Raw genomic sequence first — 19,680 nt, 5'->3', positions numbered from 1 at the left:
CGCCGACTTTTTGAAAATAGGACTTCAAGCGTGTCTCTCTTTCAGCATCTGAGACATTCCCCAACAAAAATGTTTTTTATGGATTCAATGATATGAAAAAGACCCATAAATGCTAATGCTGTGCTAGCAACCGGTCTTGTAGAAAGTACCGGAAGGTGACACGTGAGTGCAAGTCAATGCATCTTAGAAGGCAACCATTTTGGTAGAAGTGAAAGTCTCGAAGTATCTGACATTTTCTGTCATTAAGTATCCGAAAGTCCTTTTCTCACGTTAAACCAGCTTGGGTATTGCTCGTAAAAGTACAAATATTTCTTCGCACGTTATTTGGTAGTCATGACGATGCTTATCGGAATTGGGAAGTTGCCAAATGTAAAGAACAAAGTACAGCGATGTGAACATTTCACTAACCAAGTATTTGTTCTCTGTTACATTAGAAGTTGTATTCATTTATATATATATATATGTGTGCGTGTGTATATATATATATATATATATATATATATATACACACATATGTTTGTGTGTGTGTGTCTTTTTCTTCCTTTCTTTTGTGAAGTAGGGATCCAAAACAGAAATTGCGCTGCATTGTGACATCCAATGTTAAATAAACACAGCAAAAAAGCCAAAAGAAGGCGACAAGTTCCCTCTTTGTTGAACGCATCTCATTTCCTGTTTGGGTACGTGGACTTTCTCCCGACGGGAAGTGACGCGTGTATCTTGTGCTCTTTCCCGTCACGCGTGCAGAGTTTCCTGAGCAGGAGGTTGAAGGGTTCCATCAAGAGGGCCAAGAGTCAGCCCAAGCTGGACCGAACCAGCAGCTTCCGACACATGATCCTGCCTCGCTTCCGCAGCGCCGACCAGGACAGGTCGGTCCGTCCGTCCGTCCGCGACGGCGAGGCTTTTGCCGCGGTTAACACACCGCCCACATTTGCAACTTGGACCAAATGGACCACTCTTGCAACAATGTCATGAACGCTTTGGGTACTTCGATCTCATTGACTAGAGTTCCCGCATTTCGCACTTCACCGTATTTACTCTCGTTCCCGCTTTCACCACATTTACTACTTTGACCTTACTTCCCACATTTAGAACTCCCACGTTGAAGACGTTTACCACAAGGTCCTTCGGGCTTTGCGGTTTGGGTTAGGCTTAGGGTCGAAGTAACCACACGTGGTTAGTTTTGGGTTTCGGGTGACAGTTGAGGTCAGGGTTCGGGTGGGTGTTATGCTTTGAGTGAGGCTCGCGCGCTTCCGGTTTGTGACTTTCGATGTTCACGTCATCCGTGCTGTCCTTCTATAAGCCACGCCCCTTTTCCTCCAAGGGGTGTTCCCTAATAATATGAGTCACTCCCCGGGCTCTCTTTTTCTCTCCACGTCGCGCACGTCTTTTCAGCCCTCTTCGTCATCCTCCGTCAATGTCCTCGGAGCATCGTCGCGCGAGCGCGAGCGTCACGCTGCCTGTAAGAAGACAAAACGTGAACGTATTGGCTGCAGTACTTTTAAGCTGCTGGATTTCAATCCTATTTTTCCCGTAGGAACAAATGGAAATATGTGTGAAAAGTGTTCATTAAGTCTTAATTCATTGATATATCTTTTTTTTTTTAACTCACATTTGGACATTTCTTACTGCCATACAAGTGTCAAAACAAGGAAACAACTGTTAACATAAAGACCATGAAACGCAATTTTACTAATTTACATTTTCTGGTGAAGCCTTTCATGTATTTTTTTACGAACAAAATGGGACAAATTTCCTTTTTTTTTTAGCAATGGAGTAAAAAAAAAAAAAAAACAACAACAATTGTTCAAAAGAATGTTTTGGAATTTTAGGACCGCGAATAAATTGCACGCCACCTCATTGAATTGCACTTTTTTTGACGAATTTAATTTTACCAATGATTTTTCACGCATTTTTAACGACTGTAATTTTGCTGGTTTACACTTTTCTTCCTCCTATTGTTCTTTCGACTCCTTGATCTCGTTTTTTTATTTGTTTATTTCACAAATAACTCTCCTAATGTAATTTGAACAACTATTCAAAGAAATTATACTCCTTTAATTTGACAAACGTCCCAATACATTTGTACTCATTGACTTTTTGAAATGATTTGTACAATTGTTTTGATTACTTTAGAGTTATTGTGAATCCATCCGAGAGAATACTAATTTCCTCCTCAGTCAACAATAAGTAACACATTTTCCTATTTCTATTTTCCCATGACCTTATCGGTCTTTTCCGTATTATTTTCATCCAGCATTTGTCTTTTTTTGTGGTCCCTTTGTAGTGGGCAAGCGAAGAACGGAACGCGTTGAATGTTTGCACGTTTGAATGATCTCCTCATGCGCGCAGGACGCGTTTGATGCAAAGCTTCAAGGAGTCGCACTCGCACGAGTCGCTGCTGTCGCCCAGCAGCGCGGCCGAGGCGCTGGACCTCACGCTGGACGAGGACGCCGTCATCAAGCCCGTCCACTCCAGCATCCTGGGCCAGGAGTACTGCTTCGAGGTGAGCCCGCCCGCCCGCCCGCCCGCCCGCCCGGCGGGCCGCGCGCCCCTCCCTCCCTGCCTCCCTCGCCGGCTCGCCGTCGCCACGGTAACTGCGCTAACTAACGGCTGTCGTGGGCGGGCGCCCGCCTCAGGTGACCACGGCGTCGGGAACCAAGTGCTTTGCGTGTCGCTCGGCGGCCGAGAGAGACAAATGGATCGAGAACCTGCAGAGAGCCGTCAAGCCCAACAAGGTGAGGCGAGAGAACGCCACCGCCGTCCGCTCTCTCGCTCTCTCTCGCTGTGTCGCGTCCCACCGTGTTGCTCTCCCTCCTCTCCTCCATCTTCTTGTCCTCGTTGTCCTCCTCGTTTCCTGCGTGTGACCTCCATCTTCCCGGGGAAATCGCCCGGAACGCAGCGCGACCTCGTCGGCTCAAACGTTTACAACCTCGGGGGGGAAAGCCCCAAAATAGCCCCCAAAATACAAATTCATTAAGAATATAACCTTATCCTAAACTTTTGGACATTTCTTTTAAAAATAATTACTTTTACAAATGAATTGTTCTCATTTTACAAGTGAGTTCACTTTTTTTTTTGTCGTTTCTGCTAGTTTCATTTTACTCATTGCGTAAGCTCTACAAACGTTTTTTCCTCTCGTTTTAGCACTGTGGCACACTTTTAAACTAGAGGTGCAACAATGACTCGATGAATCGTGGACAACTAATCGATTATCAAACGAATGGAAATGAACTATATTGATAAAACAATTGTTTCGAGACCTTTTTCTTACTTCAAATTCTTCAAATCCTTGGAATTCAAGCCTCAACAATAAATATCCTCCGATTTGCTCACGTCCGCTTTTACTTTGGAAAATTCTGACCATCATTCTCTTCGATTTTCTGACGGATGTTGCGGACCAAACACCAGTCATCTGATTCGTGGATTAATGCAAACAATAATGGACAGGTCATTGATTGAGATTTTTGTATTATTAAAATAATCCTTCGTTGTAGCCCCATTTCCAACGTAGTCAAACCTCCTTAGTAATGAAAAGACACTTTTTAAATGATTCCATAGCGGCGGTTGTCGCTCTCTCTCGCTGAGAGGAAATGCGAGCCAATGATATAACATCACTTTGAGAACAAAAAGAAGACTCTCATGCTCACACCGTTCTGTAACGAAAAGGCGACGCGTGCTTCAAGCTGCTTCTTCGTCGCTCCCAGTTGAAGTTTACTGTGAAACTGGCATGTAAAACGAAAGAGAATTCAATATTGTGCATTTGAAAATGCTATCATTTTGTGTAAGTGAAGCTTAGCTAGCTTCATGCTAAACGCCCCGTAGACAGGCTTGCGAAAATCAGCCCGGCTCTCGCGGTGATTCCAACCCATCAAACGACGAAGCGGCAGCACGTACACTACAAAGCATAATACCGTATTCTCGCTACGCTGGCCGAACCACTAATACTGGAGTTTAGTTTGGGCCCTTCTCTGCTTCTTTTTCTTGCCGCTAATTACACTCCATGTCTTCCAGTAGAGCTCATTGCTGCCCCCCCCCATGTTTTGGCACAACATGCTACTCCACGGAATGCACACAAATGTAAATTGAACTCTAATCTTGCTTGTATACTATTAAAAAACAAAAAAAAAAAAAAAAAAAAGCAATCACTAAAAAATCGATGATACAGCGAAAGCGCTAACAAGTTGCATTTCCTCTTTGTGTTCGCAGCACACACAAAAACGAAAAAAGTCATTGTACGCTGCGTAAAGGAGGCACGTAGGAGCAGACTGTATAAAAATCTTCCTTCGATGGAAAGCGGACACCAGAAATCGAAAGCGTTATTCAGATGAAACCGAGCCGGCCAGATGTTCGACCGCGGGGGTCCCGACTCGCACACACGCACACACGCAAACATCAGTCCGATCCCAAGCAGAGCCGAGAGTCACGGCAAAGACAAACAGCGTGAATTGTATTTGTGCAGCCTTTTCGGATGATTCATCGATCTTGGACGGAGAAATGACGTGACGTGCGCCTGCTCTCGTCTAATGAGCTTACTGGGACATGTGACTCATATTTTCAACATTTAAATGAGCAACACTGTGCAGAAAATTGTCATCAAAAAGTCATCAAAACTATAAATCAAATGTTTAAATATGGTAACGCACTCATACATTGTAAAAACAATCTCCACCGTGGGCAGCGCGATGTCGGCAGGACATGAATCCATCTGGAGAAGCTCCAAGCTCCAGATGGCCTTCCTTGGAATTCCCTCTCACTTTGTCCAGCTTCCTCACGGTTACAGCGGAAAACGCCGGCTTGGCCGCTTTCCTCCTGCTGCTCTGCGCCTCGCCGCACCGCTTCCTCCCCTTCAGCTGGGTTCCAACGCCATCTCCTTGGCCAAGCCTAGCCTGAGCGCAATGACGTCGGCCGTGCTGTCGTCAGCGGCGGGTTCTCCGCCTCCGCCGCCGCCGCTCTGTCGGCTGACCGCAATGCCTGCCTAGTGTACCCTCTCGTCCCTGTTGTCTCGCGGCATCGGGGCCCGGCGTGTCTTTGCCGTCTTGTGCTCCTCAACCAGAAGAAGAAGAATCATCTTGATTTGCCGTGAACACATGCACACAAAATCTTTCTCCTGCATTTTCCCCAACCCAGCAGCGGACACAGCAAACGCACCTTCTTCGTGGCAATCACTCGCGTAGGGGGCTACCTAAGCACTTCAAGGTATCGCTGTCTTGCTCAAGGTCACCACGGCAGTGGGTCCGGGGGATGTAAGAATGGCGGTAGGTCGCCGCATCCTTCTCAAGCTCTGTCAAGCTGACAAGTTTTTATTGCCCACATTCTGTTGCCGGTGGGTGACTTGAACCGGGTACCCCGAGGCGGCAAGCGATGATCTTAATCTCTCAGCCATCTCCTCAGCTAAGTACGTAAGTCTACAACTTCTCAACAATGGATACAGGTCCCTCTGAACAAGCAGAGTCCCGAGCTATCTCTGTAGCACCCCATGTAGGTCGCACTAGATCTTGTACTTGCCAGGCAGGCCACCCTTCTCCAGAAGACGTCATCCAGACGTCTGTTTGGGTAAGCATTTCCTTCACACTCTGCTTGTTATTGAGGTCTGCCCTGTAACGCTTCCACAAGCTCGTAACCGGCCTCTTTTGGGCTCTTGGGATGATGTGAAACTGGTCCTGGACCCGCCTCTTCCTCACTAACAGGCTTTTGGATTTCTCAGGTTTGAACTCTAAACCTTGCTCAGTCGGTTCAGTCAAGTCCGCCAAGATCCATCTCTCTTGACGTACTAATTTAGCCTTAACGGTTAGGTGGTCCGTAAACGTTCGGATCGGACTCAGCTGGATGCCACTTGCCAGCACTGGAGCCCGGCGTGCCTTTTCTGCTGACTGGATAAGGAAGGTACTTTGCTGTGGAAAACGGGATCACTGCGACGGTACAGCCTGAGACGATGCCCACTTCCGGCCTCTGCCAGTCGGTGGTGACGTTTCCGCAGGTGGACCACATGCGAAAGTTGTCGAAGGAGCTTTTGGAAACGTCCAGGGACATGGTAGGTCCTCGGTGTCTACCCTAGCTTGTGCAGTATCGCTCCATAGGCACAACCGTAGGCCAACCACAGGACTGCCAGATTGCCAGCGATTCATATGGTCGGGTATGCTCAAGACCGCCAGGTACCTCTGGAACCTCCAACAGTTTTGATGTGTCCAGATACTCAATTTGTTTTCGCAACGATTCGATCCGTATCACGATTCGTGGTGGCCGATTCGATTCAAGGATGATATTGATTAATTTAGAACAATACAATCCGAAACGATTCAGTGGCTGGAAATCGATTCAGTTATTTTTAGCCCAAAATTCATCAAATAAATATCTGCATACTGGACAGTACAGGTGAAATTTCTTGGATTCCTGTTGTTGCAAGGGAGTCGTTAGTAACAACTAATTATGATCATTAAATATAAAGATTTTCCTCATGGACTTTCCTTGTATGTCTTTATTGTGTACCATACTTTGTCCTTTCTAATGGACTATGAGTCTGCTTAATTTAAGTTGATTGATTGATTGTATTGCTTTGCTATAAAACAAAGGGGAAAACAGCAACTTATTATTTGTAAATTTCAGCTGTGATTTCAGCTGTTCTTTATTTTCCTAGAAAAGATGTTTAATTGGTGTTCGAATTACGAGGGCGTCCTTGGGAAAAATGTCTCCGCTGTACGGAGTCGAGCTGGACCCAAAAGTTTGAGAGAGTCCCTGTTGTAAACAGATAAATACTCATGGCTAGAAACGAAGCGCTGTGAGGTTTTCACGATGAAAATCTTTTCGAAGGAGAAAGTTGCCTTTTGACAGTGCGAACTGCTTTGTGCTAACGGAAAAAAATCAAGCAACGTAAAAGGAATTACAAGCGTTTTTCTTGAAAATACAAACATACACACCTCCATATAAAGCCTGACGTACCTAAATCCAGTATCGATACCATCGATTGATAACCTTTTAAAACAATTGAAATCGATGTAGTTACGTCCGGAAGGCTAACTTGTCAAGCACGGATCGATCCAGTTGGACCATAGGAATCCATCCATTTTCCGTAGCGCTTTTCCTCACGCGGGTCGGCGGCGGACTGAAGCCCAACCCAGCTGACTCTGGGCGAGAGGCGGGGCACACCCTGAACCGCTCGCCAGCCAACCGCAAGGCACATAGAAACAAACAACCATTCCCACTCACATTCACACCTACGGCTAATTTAGAGGTTTCGTTGAACCTAGCACGCCTGTTTTTGGGATGTGGGAGGAAACCAGAGTACCGGGAGAAAACCCACAGAGGCACGGGGAGAAGGTCATAGGATATAATTCAGTAAATGGATATAATGAATAAATCGTTACACCACTAGCAGATAGCCTTCATGAGGGTGGTCAGCCTCTTTGCCAGAATCCCAAAGAAGATTTGAGAAATGAGAGGATAAGGAATCGCTTAACTTTTGAGATAGTAGGATCAGAGTCGAGTTCTCTCCCTTACGAATAAAGCGGCCAGCCGCTCGTCAGCAGGAAAGTCCTTCCTCCGCGCTGTTTGATGTGAAATATAGAAAAGATGTCATATTTATGCAGCGTTGCATCTAAATGAATACAAATTGAAACAGAAAACGACATTCAAATCAGTATCATAAATGGAAAAGATCCCGTTTTGTTACGACCACATCACAATCGTGTTGTGGCCTTGTAAGTGCTGTATTTAGACGAGCAGTGTGAGCTAGCAGATGGCAGTCTCCCTTCAAACTATTAATTATTCATTCTTAATTACGCCAAAAGGCCCGCGTGCAAATGACTCTCATGCCTTCGAGGGGCGCCAACAACAGCAACAATGACATTGGCGCCTAAATTGATTTGGCTCGGCCCCCACGTGTTGAGAAATATCTCCGGGTCTTTTGTCATGGAGACGCCACGTTGACTTGTTGAGACTTCGAAATGCTGTATCCCGTGACTGCGATAGGTCTCGTTAGACTTGGACGTAGCTCGTGAGATTACATATGTGGTGACACCGCAACATATCTCGCAAAGACCTCGACATACAGTATCTCATGAGACTTCAGCATATCGTGTGATCGTTTGACAAATCTCATGAGATTTAGGCATGTCTCGACATTTTGCCATACCTCATGAGATTCGGTGTAGCTCACGAGATTTTGATCTCATGTGACTTCGGCATATCTCGTGAGATATGGACATTTCTCTTGAGACTTCACCGTGTCTTGTGAGATTTTGACATATCTCATGAGACTTCAATCTTGTGAGAAATCGGTATAACTCTATGACACTTTGGTGTATCACAGAAGATCAGTCTAAGCAAATGCTGGAATTTGACGTCATGAGACATGAGGTCCCTTTCCAATGAGGCCTTGACATATCTCATGAGACTTTGCCATATCTCTCGGTATTTTAAAACATTTGTGAGAGTTTGACATCTGGTATGACACGTTGACATATCTCATGAGACTTTGACTCATACCGTGAGACTTCAAACCACGTCGTGGGACTTTAACGTATCTCACGGGACTTTGACATATTCCACAAGGCTTCACCATATCTTCTGAGACTTTGGCATATCTTATGAGACCTCGACATATCTCGTGAAACGTTGACATGTCTCAAGAGACTTCACTAAAGCTAGTGAGACTTTGATGTATCTCGTGAGTCTTCGACCTATCTTGTGAGAGCTCTTTGTCCCCAGTCCGAATGACGCTGACAACAACAAAAAAGGACATTTGTGCCTAACTCAGCCCGGCGTTTTTAAAAATAGCTCAGCGTGTGTTAAAAATAGCTCAGGGTCTTTTGTGATGGAGCTGTCTGTCTCTACCATTGTGCGTCCTTCATCTTGTGAGCCACTGCTCATCATATGCTGCGTGTCTCACGGCCTCGCCCGAGATCATTCGTACCTACGTAGCATGTCACCTCCCTCTTCCAGGACAACAGTCGGCGTGTGGACAACGTGCTGAAGCTGTGGATCATCGAGGCGCGCGAGCTGCCCGCCAAGAAGCGCTACTACTGCGAGCTGTGCCTGGATGACATGCTGTACGCGCGAACCACCAGCAAGCCGCGAACCGACACGGTCTTCTGGGGGGAGCACTTTGAGTTCAACAACCTGCCCGCCGTGCGAAACCTACGCCTGCACCTCTATAAGGAGACAGACAAGAAAAGACGCAAGGTGAGACTGCATCAAAGACGACTGCCTGGTTCAGATGTTGATGGAAGGAACTGGTGGGAACTTTGACATATGTTATGAGACTTTGACATACAGTGGGTACGGAAAGTATTCAGACCCCCTTCATTTTTTTTTCCACATTAATGCACACACAGCACCCCATATGACAGACGAAAAACGTAATTGTTGACATTTTTGCTGGTTTATTAAAAAAGAAAAACTGAAATATCACACAGCCATAAGTATTCTTCAGAGCCTTTGCTGAGTATTTCGTAGAAGCACCCTTTTTGGGAATGATGCAACAGGTTTTTCACACCTGGATTTGGGGATCCTCTGCCATTCCTCCTCGCAGATCCTCTCCAGTTCTCTCAGGTTGTATGGTGAACGTTGGTGGGCAGACATTTTCAGGTCTTTCCAGAGATGCTCAATTGGGTTTAAGTCATGGTTATGGCTGGGCCATTCAAAAACAGTCACGGAGTTGTTCTGAAGCCACTCCTTCCGTACTTTAGCTGTGTGCTTAGGGCCATTGTCTTTTTTTAAGGTGAACCTACGGCCCAGTCTGAGGTTCTGAGGACTCTGGAGAAGGTTTTCGTCCGGGATATCCCTGTACTTGGCCACGTTCATCTTTTCTTCGATTGCAACCGGTCTCCCGGTCCCTGCAACTGAAAAACACCCCCACAGCAAGATGCTGCCACCGCCGTGCTTCACTGTTGGGACTGGATTGGACAGGTGATGAGCAGTGCCTGGTTTTCTCCACACGTGCCGCTTAAGAATTAAGGCCAACAATTTCTATCTTGGTCTCATCAGACCAGAGAATCTTATTTCTCACCATCTTGGAGTCCTTCAGGTGTTTTTTAGCAAACTCCATGCAGGCTTTCATGTGTCTCGCACAGAGGAGAGGCTTCCTTCCGTCGGGCCACTCTGCCATAAAGCCCCGACTGGTGGAGGGCTGCAGTGATGGTTGACTTTCTGGAACTTTCTCCCATCTCCCGACTGCATCTCTGGAGCTCAGCCACAGTGATCTTTGGGCTCTTCTTGACCTCTCTCACCAAGGCTCTTCTCCCCCGATCGCTCCGTTTGGTCGGACGGCCAGTTCTAGGAAGGGTTCCGGTCGTCCCAAACGTCTTCCATTTAAGGATTATGGAGGCCACTGTGCTCTTAGGAACCTGAAGTGCATCGGACATTTTATTTTGTAACCTTTGCCAGATCTGTGCCTTGCCACAATTCTGTCTCTGAGCTCTTCAGGCAGTTCCTTTGACCTAGATGATTCTCATTTGCTCTGACATGCACCGTTAGCTGGAAGGTCTTTTATAGACAGGGGTGTGGCTTTCCTAATCAATGTCCGATCAGTATAATCAAACACAGTTGGACTCCAATGAAGGTGGAGAACCATCTCAAGGATGATCAGAAGAAATGGACAGCACCCGAGTTCAATATATGGGTGTCGGAGCAAAGGGTCTGAATACTTATGGCTCTGTGATATTTCAGTTTTTCTTTTTTAATCAATCAGCAAAAATGTCAACAATTCTGTTTTTTTTTTTCTGTCGATATGGGGTGCTATGTGTACATTAATGAGGAAAAAAATAACTGAAATGATTTTAACAAATGGCTGCAATATAACAAATAGTGAAACATTTAAGGGGGGGTCTGAAAACTTTCCATACCCACTGTATATGTTATGTTAACATATATATGTCAAACTTCCACATATCTATGTGAGACTTTGATTTACCTTGTCAGACGTTGAGAAATGTCATGAGACGTTATCATATCTGGTCTTTGTGGGGTTTTTTGGTGCCTTTTCATGAGACTTCGACATATCTTGTGAGACTTTGAACTTTGTCACAAAACTTCAACGTCTCAGGAGACTTAAACATTTCTCATGGAATGTTGTACATCTCAAACACTTTGATATTTATCCACATTTACTGTATTTTGCATATGTATTATTTGTCTATTTGCATAGCTCATGAGTCTTGGACATATCTCGAGACTGTCATAGTTTGTAAGACTTCAGAATATCGCGTGAGACTTCTACAGATCTCACGAGACTTGGACGTATCTTGCAAGACTTTAGCAATCCCGTAAGACTTGGACACACCTTGTGAGACTCTCACAATATTTTAATATATTTCACTAGACGTCAACATGTCTCCGTGAAACATTTTGACTTATCTCGTGAGACTGGATGCCATTTGACTTTCATTTGACTTTGAAATCTCTTAACACTTTGACATCTCTCATGAGAATGAGATAGAGTATCATGCAATATTTTGATGTATCTCATGAGACTTTGACATACTTTATATGGCGAGACTCCTATATTTTCTGAGGCGTTGTTCTATCTCGCGTGAGTTTGGCAGGTCTCGTAAGACTTCTACTTCTTGCGAGACTTCATGGCGAAGCAAGCTCTAACCATACCGACCGTATGATTTTCATGTACACACTGTATTTGATGTTTAATAACAAGTCTGTCTTGTGTTCTCTTCAAGGAAAAGAGCACCTATTTAGGCCTGGTGAGCATCCCCATCTCCAGCATCACGGGGCGTCAGTTTGTGGAGCAGTGGTACCCCGTCATCCAGCCCAGCGTCCTCACCAAGGGGACGGGCGTGGGCGGCGGCGGCAAGATCATCAACGCCTCGCTGCGCCTCAAGTCCCGCTTCCAGACCATGAACATCTTGCCCATGGAGCTTTATAAGGAGTTCGCAGAGTACATCACCAACAACTACCGAACGCTCTGCGCCGTACTGGAGCCTGTACTCAGCGTCAAGAGCAAAGAGGAAGTGGCCTGCGCACTGGTCCACATTCTACAGAGCACCGGAAAAGCGAAGGTACCCCAGAATTCCCAGGCTTCTCTTTGTTTGAGGCTTTTCCTTTTGGACATGACTGGCCGCATCACTAATTGAGCTGTCTCAGGGGATGTGTCGAGGAGTATCACGAAGTGTGTGGAATTCTTACGACATATGTCATCTCACGAGACACGTCAGTCTTATGAGGTGTGTGAAAATCAAACAATTCCCACGAGATAAGCGGAAGTCAAAGTCTCACGAGCCTTGTTGAAGTCTCACAAGATACATCAAAGTCTCATGAGATTTGTCAGTCTCATGAAAAGTCTCATTATATACATTTTCCAAACTTTAACAAGATACGTCAGTCTCATGAGATACCTCTCCAAGTCCCACAAGATGCGTCAATGTCCCGAGTAATGTTGAAGTTTGACGAGAAGTCGAATGAGATATATTAACGTTTCATGAGACTTTTAGAAGTCTCAACAAATATGCTGAAGTGTCATGAGGTATGTCAAACTCTGATGAGACGTCATAGTTTCACGAAATATGTCAAAGTCTCATGAGGTATTTCTTGGTCTCATAAGGTAGGGCCAAGTCTTTCTGGAAATGTCAAAAACCTCGCAAAATATGTTGAAGTTTCAAGGGATATGTCGAAGTCTCCCAAGAAGTCTCATGAGAAATGTCAAAGTCTCACGAGATTGTCAGTCTTTCAACATATACCAAGGTTTCAGAAGATGCAGTATGTCAAAGTCTAATGAGAAGTCTCAACAGATATACGGAAGTCTCATATGTCGAGTCTGACTTGACATGTTGAAGGCTCATGAAAAATGTTTTGGATGTTGGATTGTTTTTTTTAAAGCCTGTATTTAATTTGGTACATCCAGGACTTCCTGTCGGACATGGCCATGTGCGAGGTGGACAGATTCATAGACCGGGAGCACCTTATCTTCAGAGAGAACACTCTGGCCACCAAAGCCATCGAAGAGTACCTCAAGCTCATCGGACACAAGTACCTCAAGGATGCCATCGGTTGGTACATTCCCTGCTACTTCAAATTTCACCTGTTCAAGCTATGCGGCACTCCGCATAGTCATCTTTGTCTCAAAAATCAATAATCAGAATCAGAATCATCTTTATTTGCCAAGTATGTCCAAAACACACGAGGAATTTGTCTCCGGTAGTTGGAGCCGCTCTAGTACAACAGAAAGTCGATTTACAGAACACTTTGGAGACGTAGCATACCTCTTCCCAAGGTTGTTTTGTTCCCTTTCCAAAAATCGAAACTTAGCAAAATAAATACAGGCTCTGGATGGAGCAAGTCGGCCATCCACAGCTATTTTTGTGTTAAAAACCCAGCAAACCTTTTGTGTGCCCCAAGGTCACCGATGTCCTTGTATCGTCTGTAAAACAGCGCTATGCTGTTGTTAAGTAAAATGCTAACATTAGCGCCAGGGTACGAGGCTAGCTCTCTGCTCCCGTTTCGCCTCTGTCTCCATCGCCAGCTCGGAATTTTTGCTCTGCGAGCCGTATGCTATGTTAGCTTAGCATCTTAGTCTCGTGGATTTGCGTGATTTGATTGTGTCGCTTGTGATGTCAACTTCTATTTCAAAATAGTCCAAACTTCTATTTGGAGGAGGCATTTTTTAGGAGGGTCTGACAGAGAGGCTTACTTGTGGGGACTTGTGTTTGATTTTCCAGCACAGTCAAAAGCTATTTTTACACATTTCTGCCTCGGGGGGTTGACCACAAATTGAATTAGGCGATTATCACGCCTCAGCACAAGTGGCAGATGTTTGAAAAGGGAGGCAAAAGGAGGCGCAAAGAACAGAAAGAGAGTGAGGTGCTCTTTTGTTTACATTCGTTCATTTGTATACAAACACATTCAACCGGCATTTGAGTTCATTAGCATATTTCCTCAAAGAGACGTCTTAATCAGTCGCCGGCTGCCACGTGGAAAAAAATAAACGCCCCTCCCCTTTTATTTAAAAAACATTGAGAATTAGCATTAGCACGGCTAATTAACCAATTAAGCTACATCAGTGTGTCAAGCTCCACGTGGATACTTGTACTACTAAACAGCCTTTTTTTCAAATAGACACTTGGTACAGCTGGCGACTAAGTAAATAAACTCCTCCCTTTTATTTTTAGGCGAGAAACAAAACATCAACCAATCATCAGCTCCATTTTTTTCCGACCAAACACCTCCCACCATTAGAGGCCTTCTTTCAAATTGGCACCATGGTACGACCAGCACTATTAAATTAAACATACCAATAGGTCAATGATGATAAAGATAAATGAAAACTGCACTCCTCCCTCAAATAGATGCCTAGAAATGGAGTCAATAAAGGCCCGGAGCCACTTTTTGAGGAAATGTTTTTAGTTCGTCGGTGACGATCGCCTGCCGTTCCTCCAGGGGAGTTCATACGCGCCTTGTACGAGTCGGAGGAAAACTGCGAGGTGGACCCCATGCGAACGCCTCCCTCCGTGCTGCCCGACCACCAGGCCAACCTGAGAATGTGCTGCGAGCTGGCCCTCTGCAAGATCGTCACTTCCCATTGGTGAGTTACTCAGCGGCGGTTCGAGACCGCTTCTAGTGGAGCCGAGGGCCGGACCACCCCCCCCCCCCCCCCCCCCCCCCGTAGCCTAGCATTGAGTTGACTGATGCGGTTTAACTTTCGAATCTGTCCCTCGATGCTAGACGCACCATTTCCCTGTTATTTAACTAAGATGATGGATTAATGGCACAGTACTTCGGGGGCACTTTTGACTGCCCGATAACCAGTCGTCACCATCGGGGGTGGGGGGTTGGGGCTGATTGAAATTTTGCATTCCTGAAAAAGGTTCATCACACACGCAAGGGCACGTAGGTTGAAAAGTGTGTGGGGGTGCACGTGTCCCCGGTGAACAACCCCCCGGTTTCGCCACCCCCGGACCTGAGGTTTTTGGGTTTTGTTAAATGACCGGAAGACAACATGAGCATAGCTTTTGTGCGTAGCCGTGAACGCCTCCCGTGTCCCAGCAGCGTGTTCCCGCGCGAGCTGAAGGAGGTGTTCGCCTCGTGGCGAGTGCGCTGCGCCGAGCGCGGGCGCGAGGACATCGCCGACCGGCTGATCAGCGGCTCCCTCTTCCTGCGCTTCCTGTGTCCCGCCATCATGTCGCCGTCGCTCTTCAACCTGACGCAGGAATACCCCGACGAGCAGACGTCGCGCACGCTCACGCTCATCGCCAAAGTGGTGCAGAACCTCGCCAACTTCTCCAAGTAGGTGAAAGCCCCGCCCTTTCTTCCTGCTTCCGCATTCGCCACTTCACACGCATTTAGGTTTTAGTTTGGCGGACTTACGTCTTGTGTTATTCACTGAAGAACTGTTTTTGTGCTCTGGCCAAACATGGCCCCTTTTGGATATTTTCTGGTCACATTTTGCTGCCAGATTTTGATATTATTGTCAAATATTTCTGGGTCACATTTAGCTATTTTCTGGTCACATTTTTTTGTCAAATTTGCTAGTTTTTTTTTGTCACCTTTTGTTGTACCTTCCAGATTTTGATAGTTTTTTTGCAGGCTTTTTGGAGGGTCAAATTTGCCTTCTTACATTACATTACATGGCTTTTCAGTTCTGTTTTGTTTTTTTTTTGTCTTTTTTTTTAAATGCTACATTATCAGAATTGGATCCTTTTTGTTAAATATTTTTTTTGTCAAATTTAGATTTTGGGGGGGGTTGGAAAAATTTCACATTTTGACAGTTTGTTTTTATCATTTTTTTGTCTTTTTTTCACTGAAACATAAACAAACGTTTTCATTTGGAAGCAAAGCAAATTTATTTAAATAGCACATTTGAATACAATGTGCTTTACATGATTCAAAGCATTTAAAAAAGCATGAGAAAACAGAAGTTTTTAACCTGGACTTCAAAACATGCCCACTTGGGGCTGACGTCACTTCCGTTGGCAACGTCTTCCATTGGTGTGCGGCATAATAGCTAAATGCCGCTTCACCGTGTTTGCTTCTGACTCTGTGCTCCACTATTTGACCTGAGTCTGTCAATCTCAGACCCCTACTGACTGTTGAAAGTCAGGTCGGAATCAGAACAACAAGGTTTGGGACTTGGTCTTTGGTTTTTAAAGAGAGTGACTCCAGGTATTGACTAACAGCAAGCCTGTTTTCTTTGTTGCCAATTATCTCAGTTTTGTTGTGGTTTAAGTGAAGAAAGTTTAGGTTCATCCAGTTATGTATTTGTTTGAGACGGTGACACAACACCTCTATTGAACTGTAGTCATCTGGAGACACTGCTAGATATGCGTAGCTGTGATAGTCAAAATTAAAGTTCTGAAGAATTTGACCCACGGGTAGCATATACTGGCTGAACGGGAGGTGTCCAAGTACTGACCCTTGAGGTACCCCATAGGTCATTGCCAATCGATGAGATTGAACACTTCCAATAGTTACAAAATAACTCATTTACTCCAGGTAGGACCTAAACCATTTAAGGACTGTTCCATTTAGTCCTACCCACGTTTCCAACCTGTTCAGCAATATGTTATGATCTAGCAAATCACAAATCGCACAGAGTTCCAACAAGACCAGAATTGAAACCTTTCCCGAGTCAGTGTTCAACCTTATATCTTTTAGCTCTTTGATAAGAGCAGATTTTGTACTGTGATGAGTTCAGAAACCTGATTGGAATTCGTCAAAAAGTCCATTTCAGTTCAAGAAACGACAGAGTTGATTAAAAAAAGTCTCTCGACAATCTTGGGGGGGGGGGGAAACAAACGGACACATTTTGAAGAAAACTTAACCCTTTTCTTGAGACGGTACAGAATAAACCTTGGGCTATTTTTGCGGTGGTTCTGTCCAAGACTAAGAGCAGTGATGTATGTGCGCGTGCGCATGTGTGACTGCTCCCGTTGAGGTTCGGCAACAAGGAGGAGTACATGTGCTTCATGAACGAGTTTGTGGAGATGGAGTGGGGCTCCATGCAGCAGTTCCTCTACGAGATCTCCAACGTGGACAGCGTGAGCAACGCCGGCGGCTTCGAGGGCTACATCGACCTGGGCCGCGAGCTCTCTGTGCTCCACAGTCTCCTCTTGGAGGTCATGGCCCAGCTCAGCAAGGTAGCCGCCGGCACGCCGGTACCATCGAACAATCGGACAAGTGGAACATTTTGATGTCTTTCATCTTATTTTGATGCGTTTGTCAAATTCTTTTGGTGACATATTCATTTTTTTTGGGTCACATTTTGATCTGCTTTTAAATTGTTTATTTTTGGGGTCACATTTGATCAGGTTTATTCTTTTGTCACATTGTCATCTTTTTGTCACTATTTTTTTTTTTCTTGCATTTTGCTGTCATGTGTTGATCCATTTGTCAATTTTTGTTGTTGTTGTTGCATGTCGATCTTTTCTTTTGGTAACAGTTGTTCAAATCTTTTTTTGTCGTATTTTGATACGTTTGTCAGGATTTTTAAACATTTTTATCACATTGTTATTTTTGAGTCACATGTTGATCATTTTTGCCAAATTTTGCTGAGTTTTTCTTTCATATTTCAGTTTGTTGATCATTTTCTGTCACATTTACATTTCTTTCGTCACGTTTTGATCCATTTGTCAAATGTTATTGTCACATATTCATCTCTTTTTGTCACGTTTTGTTCTTTTCTGTCACACTTTGACCCATTTGTCAAATGTTTGTTTCTTGTCACATATTGAACGGTTTGTTTTTAATCTTTTTTTTTGGGGGGGGGGGGGGGGGCGCCACCTCTTGCTGATGTTTTTGTCCCATTGTGATCGGTCGGACGCGGGTACCCGCCCGCCAGGACGCCATCATCAAGCTGGGCCCTCTGCCGCGGCTGCTGAACGACATCAGCGTGGCTCTGCGCAACCCGCACCTGCAGCGGCAGCCCAGCCAGCAGGCGGAGCGGCTCCTGTCCCGGCCCGCCTTCCACCGGGGCATCTCGTCCGAATTCCAGAACCTCCTGATGAGGGACCTCAACAGGTAGCTGCCCCTTCGCAGTCTCCAGTGTCGGCAAGTCTGGATGGATGCAAATGTTTATAGTTTTGATCTTTTTGGTCAAATTTGTGATTTTTTTTTTTTTTTTTTCCCTTACATGTTGATATATATCTGTTGTTATTATTATTATTATTATTATTATTATTTTATTAATTTTTTTGTCAAATGTAGCTATTTGTAGTTAAATTGAGATTTTTTTTTCTCGTTATCGTTTGTTGTGAAACTTTTGTCCCACGTCGATAGTTTTTCTCAGTCCAATGTTGCCTTTTCTTTGTCCGATTTGGACAAATCGGCCAGCTCCGTGGACATCACCCGCCTGCCTTCCCCGACCTCCACCGGCGGGGTGATGCCGTCCCGCTCCCAGATGAGCTTTCAGGACCGCGACCGCCTCCTCCAACGAGCCTCGTCCAAAGACGTGTTCTACGTGTCCCGCCCCCCGCTGGCTCGCTCCAGCCCCGCCTACTGCACCAGTAGCTCCGACATCACCGAACCCGACGCCAAGGTGAGCGGCGTGGGCATCGCTCGCCATCCCATCGACCGGGAGATGAGTATGACCAGCATGCCGTCATACTCTGTGGAATCTCCCGTGATCAAGTCCACAGTGAGCCCCCGTTTATCGGAGGGATCCGTTCCAGATTCACATGCGACATAGCACACCGTATCAATACAAATAAAACGTTCCCCCTCTCACAAACCTCAAACACATTTCAATAGATTTCAAAACACCTTTTGAAATGTTCCTTAGCGCTTGTTCTCATGCTCACTCAAGTAGTTCTCCAAATAAGAGGCAAAGCGTGCTCGCTTCGAGCTGCTCATTTGTCACTCCCATTTGGAATTTCCTGAAAAACTGACACAGAAAACGAAAGACGATTCGACATCGTGTACTTGCACACCAAAATGTTCTAGCTAACCATATTATTTGAAATGCCTGCTCAGGTGATGCTAAAATACAATGCAAAATTGATATCAGCATGAGTGTTACGGTAGCTAGAACACAGAAAACAAAACAGAATTAGACATCGTATATTTAAAGAGCAAAACCGATCAATCAAACCACATCATTTCTTTCGATAACATAAGAAAATAATGAAAGTCAGCTAGTTTTGTGCTAAAATATAATGCGATCGATGGGCTAACGGAAATGAGCACAGCTGTAATGGTAAACCTTCAAACAAGTGCTCCTTTAACACACGTGGATCGGCAGCGCATACAGCAATGCTCACGGGCATATACGGTGTTTGCGCTGCTCTGCACGAACGACGACTACGACTCGTCGGGGACCTTCTTTGTCTCTTCTTCTTGCTGTTAATTTTGCTGCACGTCTTCCGGTAGAGCTCGGTGCTGCCCGGCACGTTGTGGCACGACGCGGTACCACACTGAAGGCGCACACGTCCGCTTGTGCAAGACTTTAAAAACCGTCTCACCTAACGCGGACACGGTCCGTCCATCCATTCCATTTTCAACACCGCTTATCCTGGTTAGGGTCGCGGGACGCTGGAGCCTATCCCAGCTGACTTCGGGCTGAACCGGTCGCCGGTCGGTCGCAGCGGGCACATACACGCACGGACTCACAGTCACACCGTCACCGAGTGGGAACTGAACCCACGCTGCCTGCACCAAAGTCAGGCGAGTGTACCGCTGCACCATCAGTGACTACGGACGCGGTCATAAGTCTGAATTGTTTAGTGAATTTAGGGAATTGCCCGTAAA

The 19,680-nt window shown here is 45.4% G+C and overlaps 1 protein-coding gene across 5 annotated transcripts in view; it reads left to right on the top strand.

The window, feature by feature from the left end:
* The window catches only part of syngap1b (synaptic Ras GTPase activating protein 1b), a 94,867-nt gene that overhangs the window by 56,202 nt on the left and 18,985 nt on the right, over positions 1–19,680 (top strand). For 3 of the 5 annotated variants that reach the window (XM_061675329.1, XM_061675327.1, XM_061675324.1), the window contains exons 5-15: positions 745–866; positions 2,350–2,503; positions 2,637–2,735; positions 8,938–9,177; positions 11,667–12,005; positions 12,848–12,992; positions 14,380–14,524; positions 14,989–15,225; positions 16,874–17,075; positions 17,777–17,955; positions 18,268–18,472. In XM_061675329.1, coding sequence (XP_061531313.1) covers positions 745–866; positions 2,350–2,503; positions 2,637–2,735; positions 8,938–9,177; positions 11,667–12,005; positions 12,848–12,992; positions 14,380–14,524; positions 14,989–15,225; positions 16,874–17,075; positions 17,777–17,955; positions 18,268–18,472 — 2,067 coding nt within the window. Of the gene's footprint in view, positions 1–744; positions 867–2,349; positions 2,504–2,636; positions 2,736–8,937; positions 9,178–11,666; positions 12,006–12,847; positions 12,993–14,379; positions 14,525–14,985; positions 15,226–16,873; positions 17,076–17,776; positions 17,956–18,267; positions 18,473–19,680 lie in introns of all 5 variants that reach the window. The other 2 variants (XM_061675328.1, XM_061675325.1) reach the window with 2 other exon arrangements.

This window comes from Phycodurus eques, chromosome 4 (genome assembly GCF_024500275.1).
Source record: "Phycodurus eques isolate BA_2022a chromosome 4, UOR_Pequ_1.1, whole genome shotgun sequence".
NCBI lineage: Eukaryota > Metazoa > Chordata > Actinopteri > Syngnathiformes > Syngnathidae > Phycodurus > Phycodurus eques.
The sequence above is the reverse complement of the archived record's forward strand: the minus strand, read 5'-3'. Positions and strand labels throughout refer to the sequence as shown.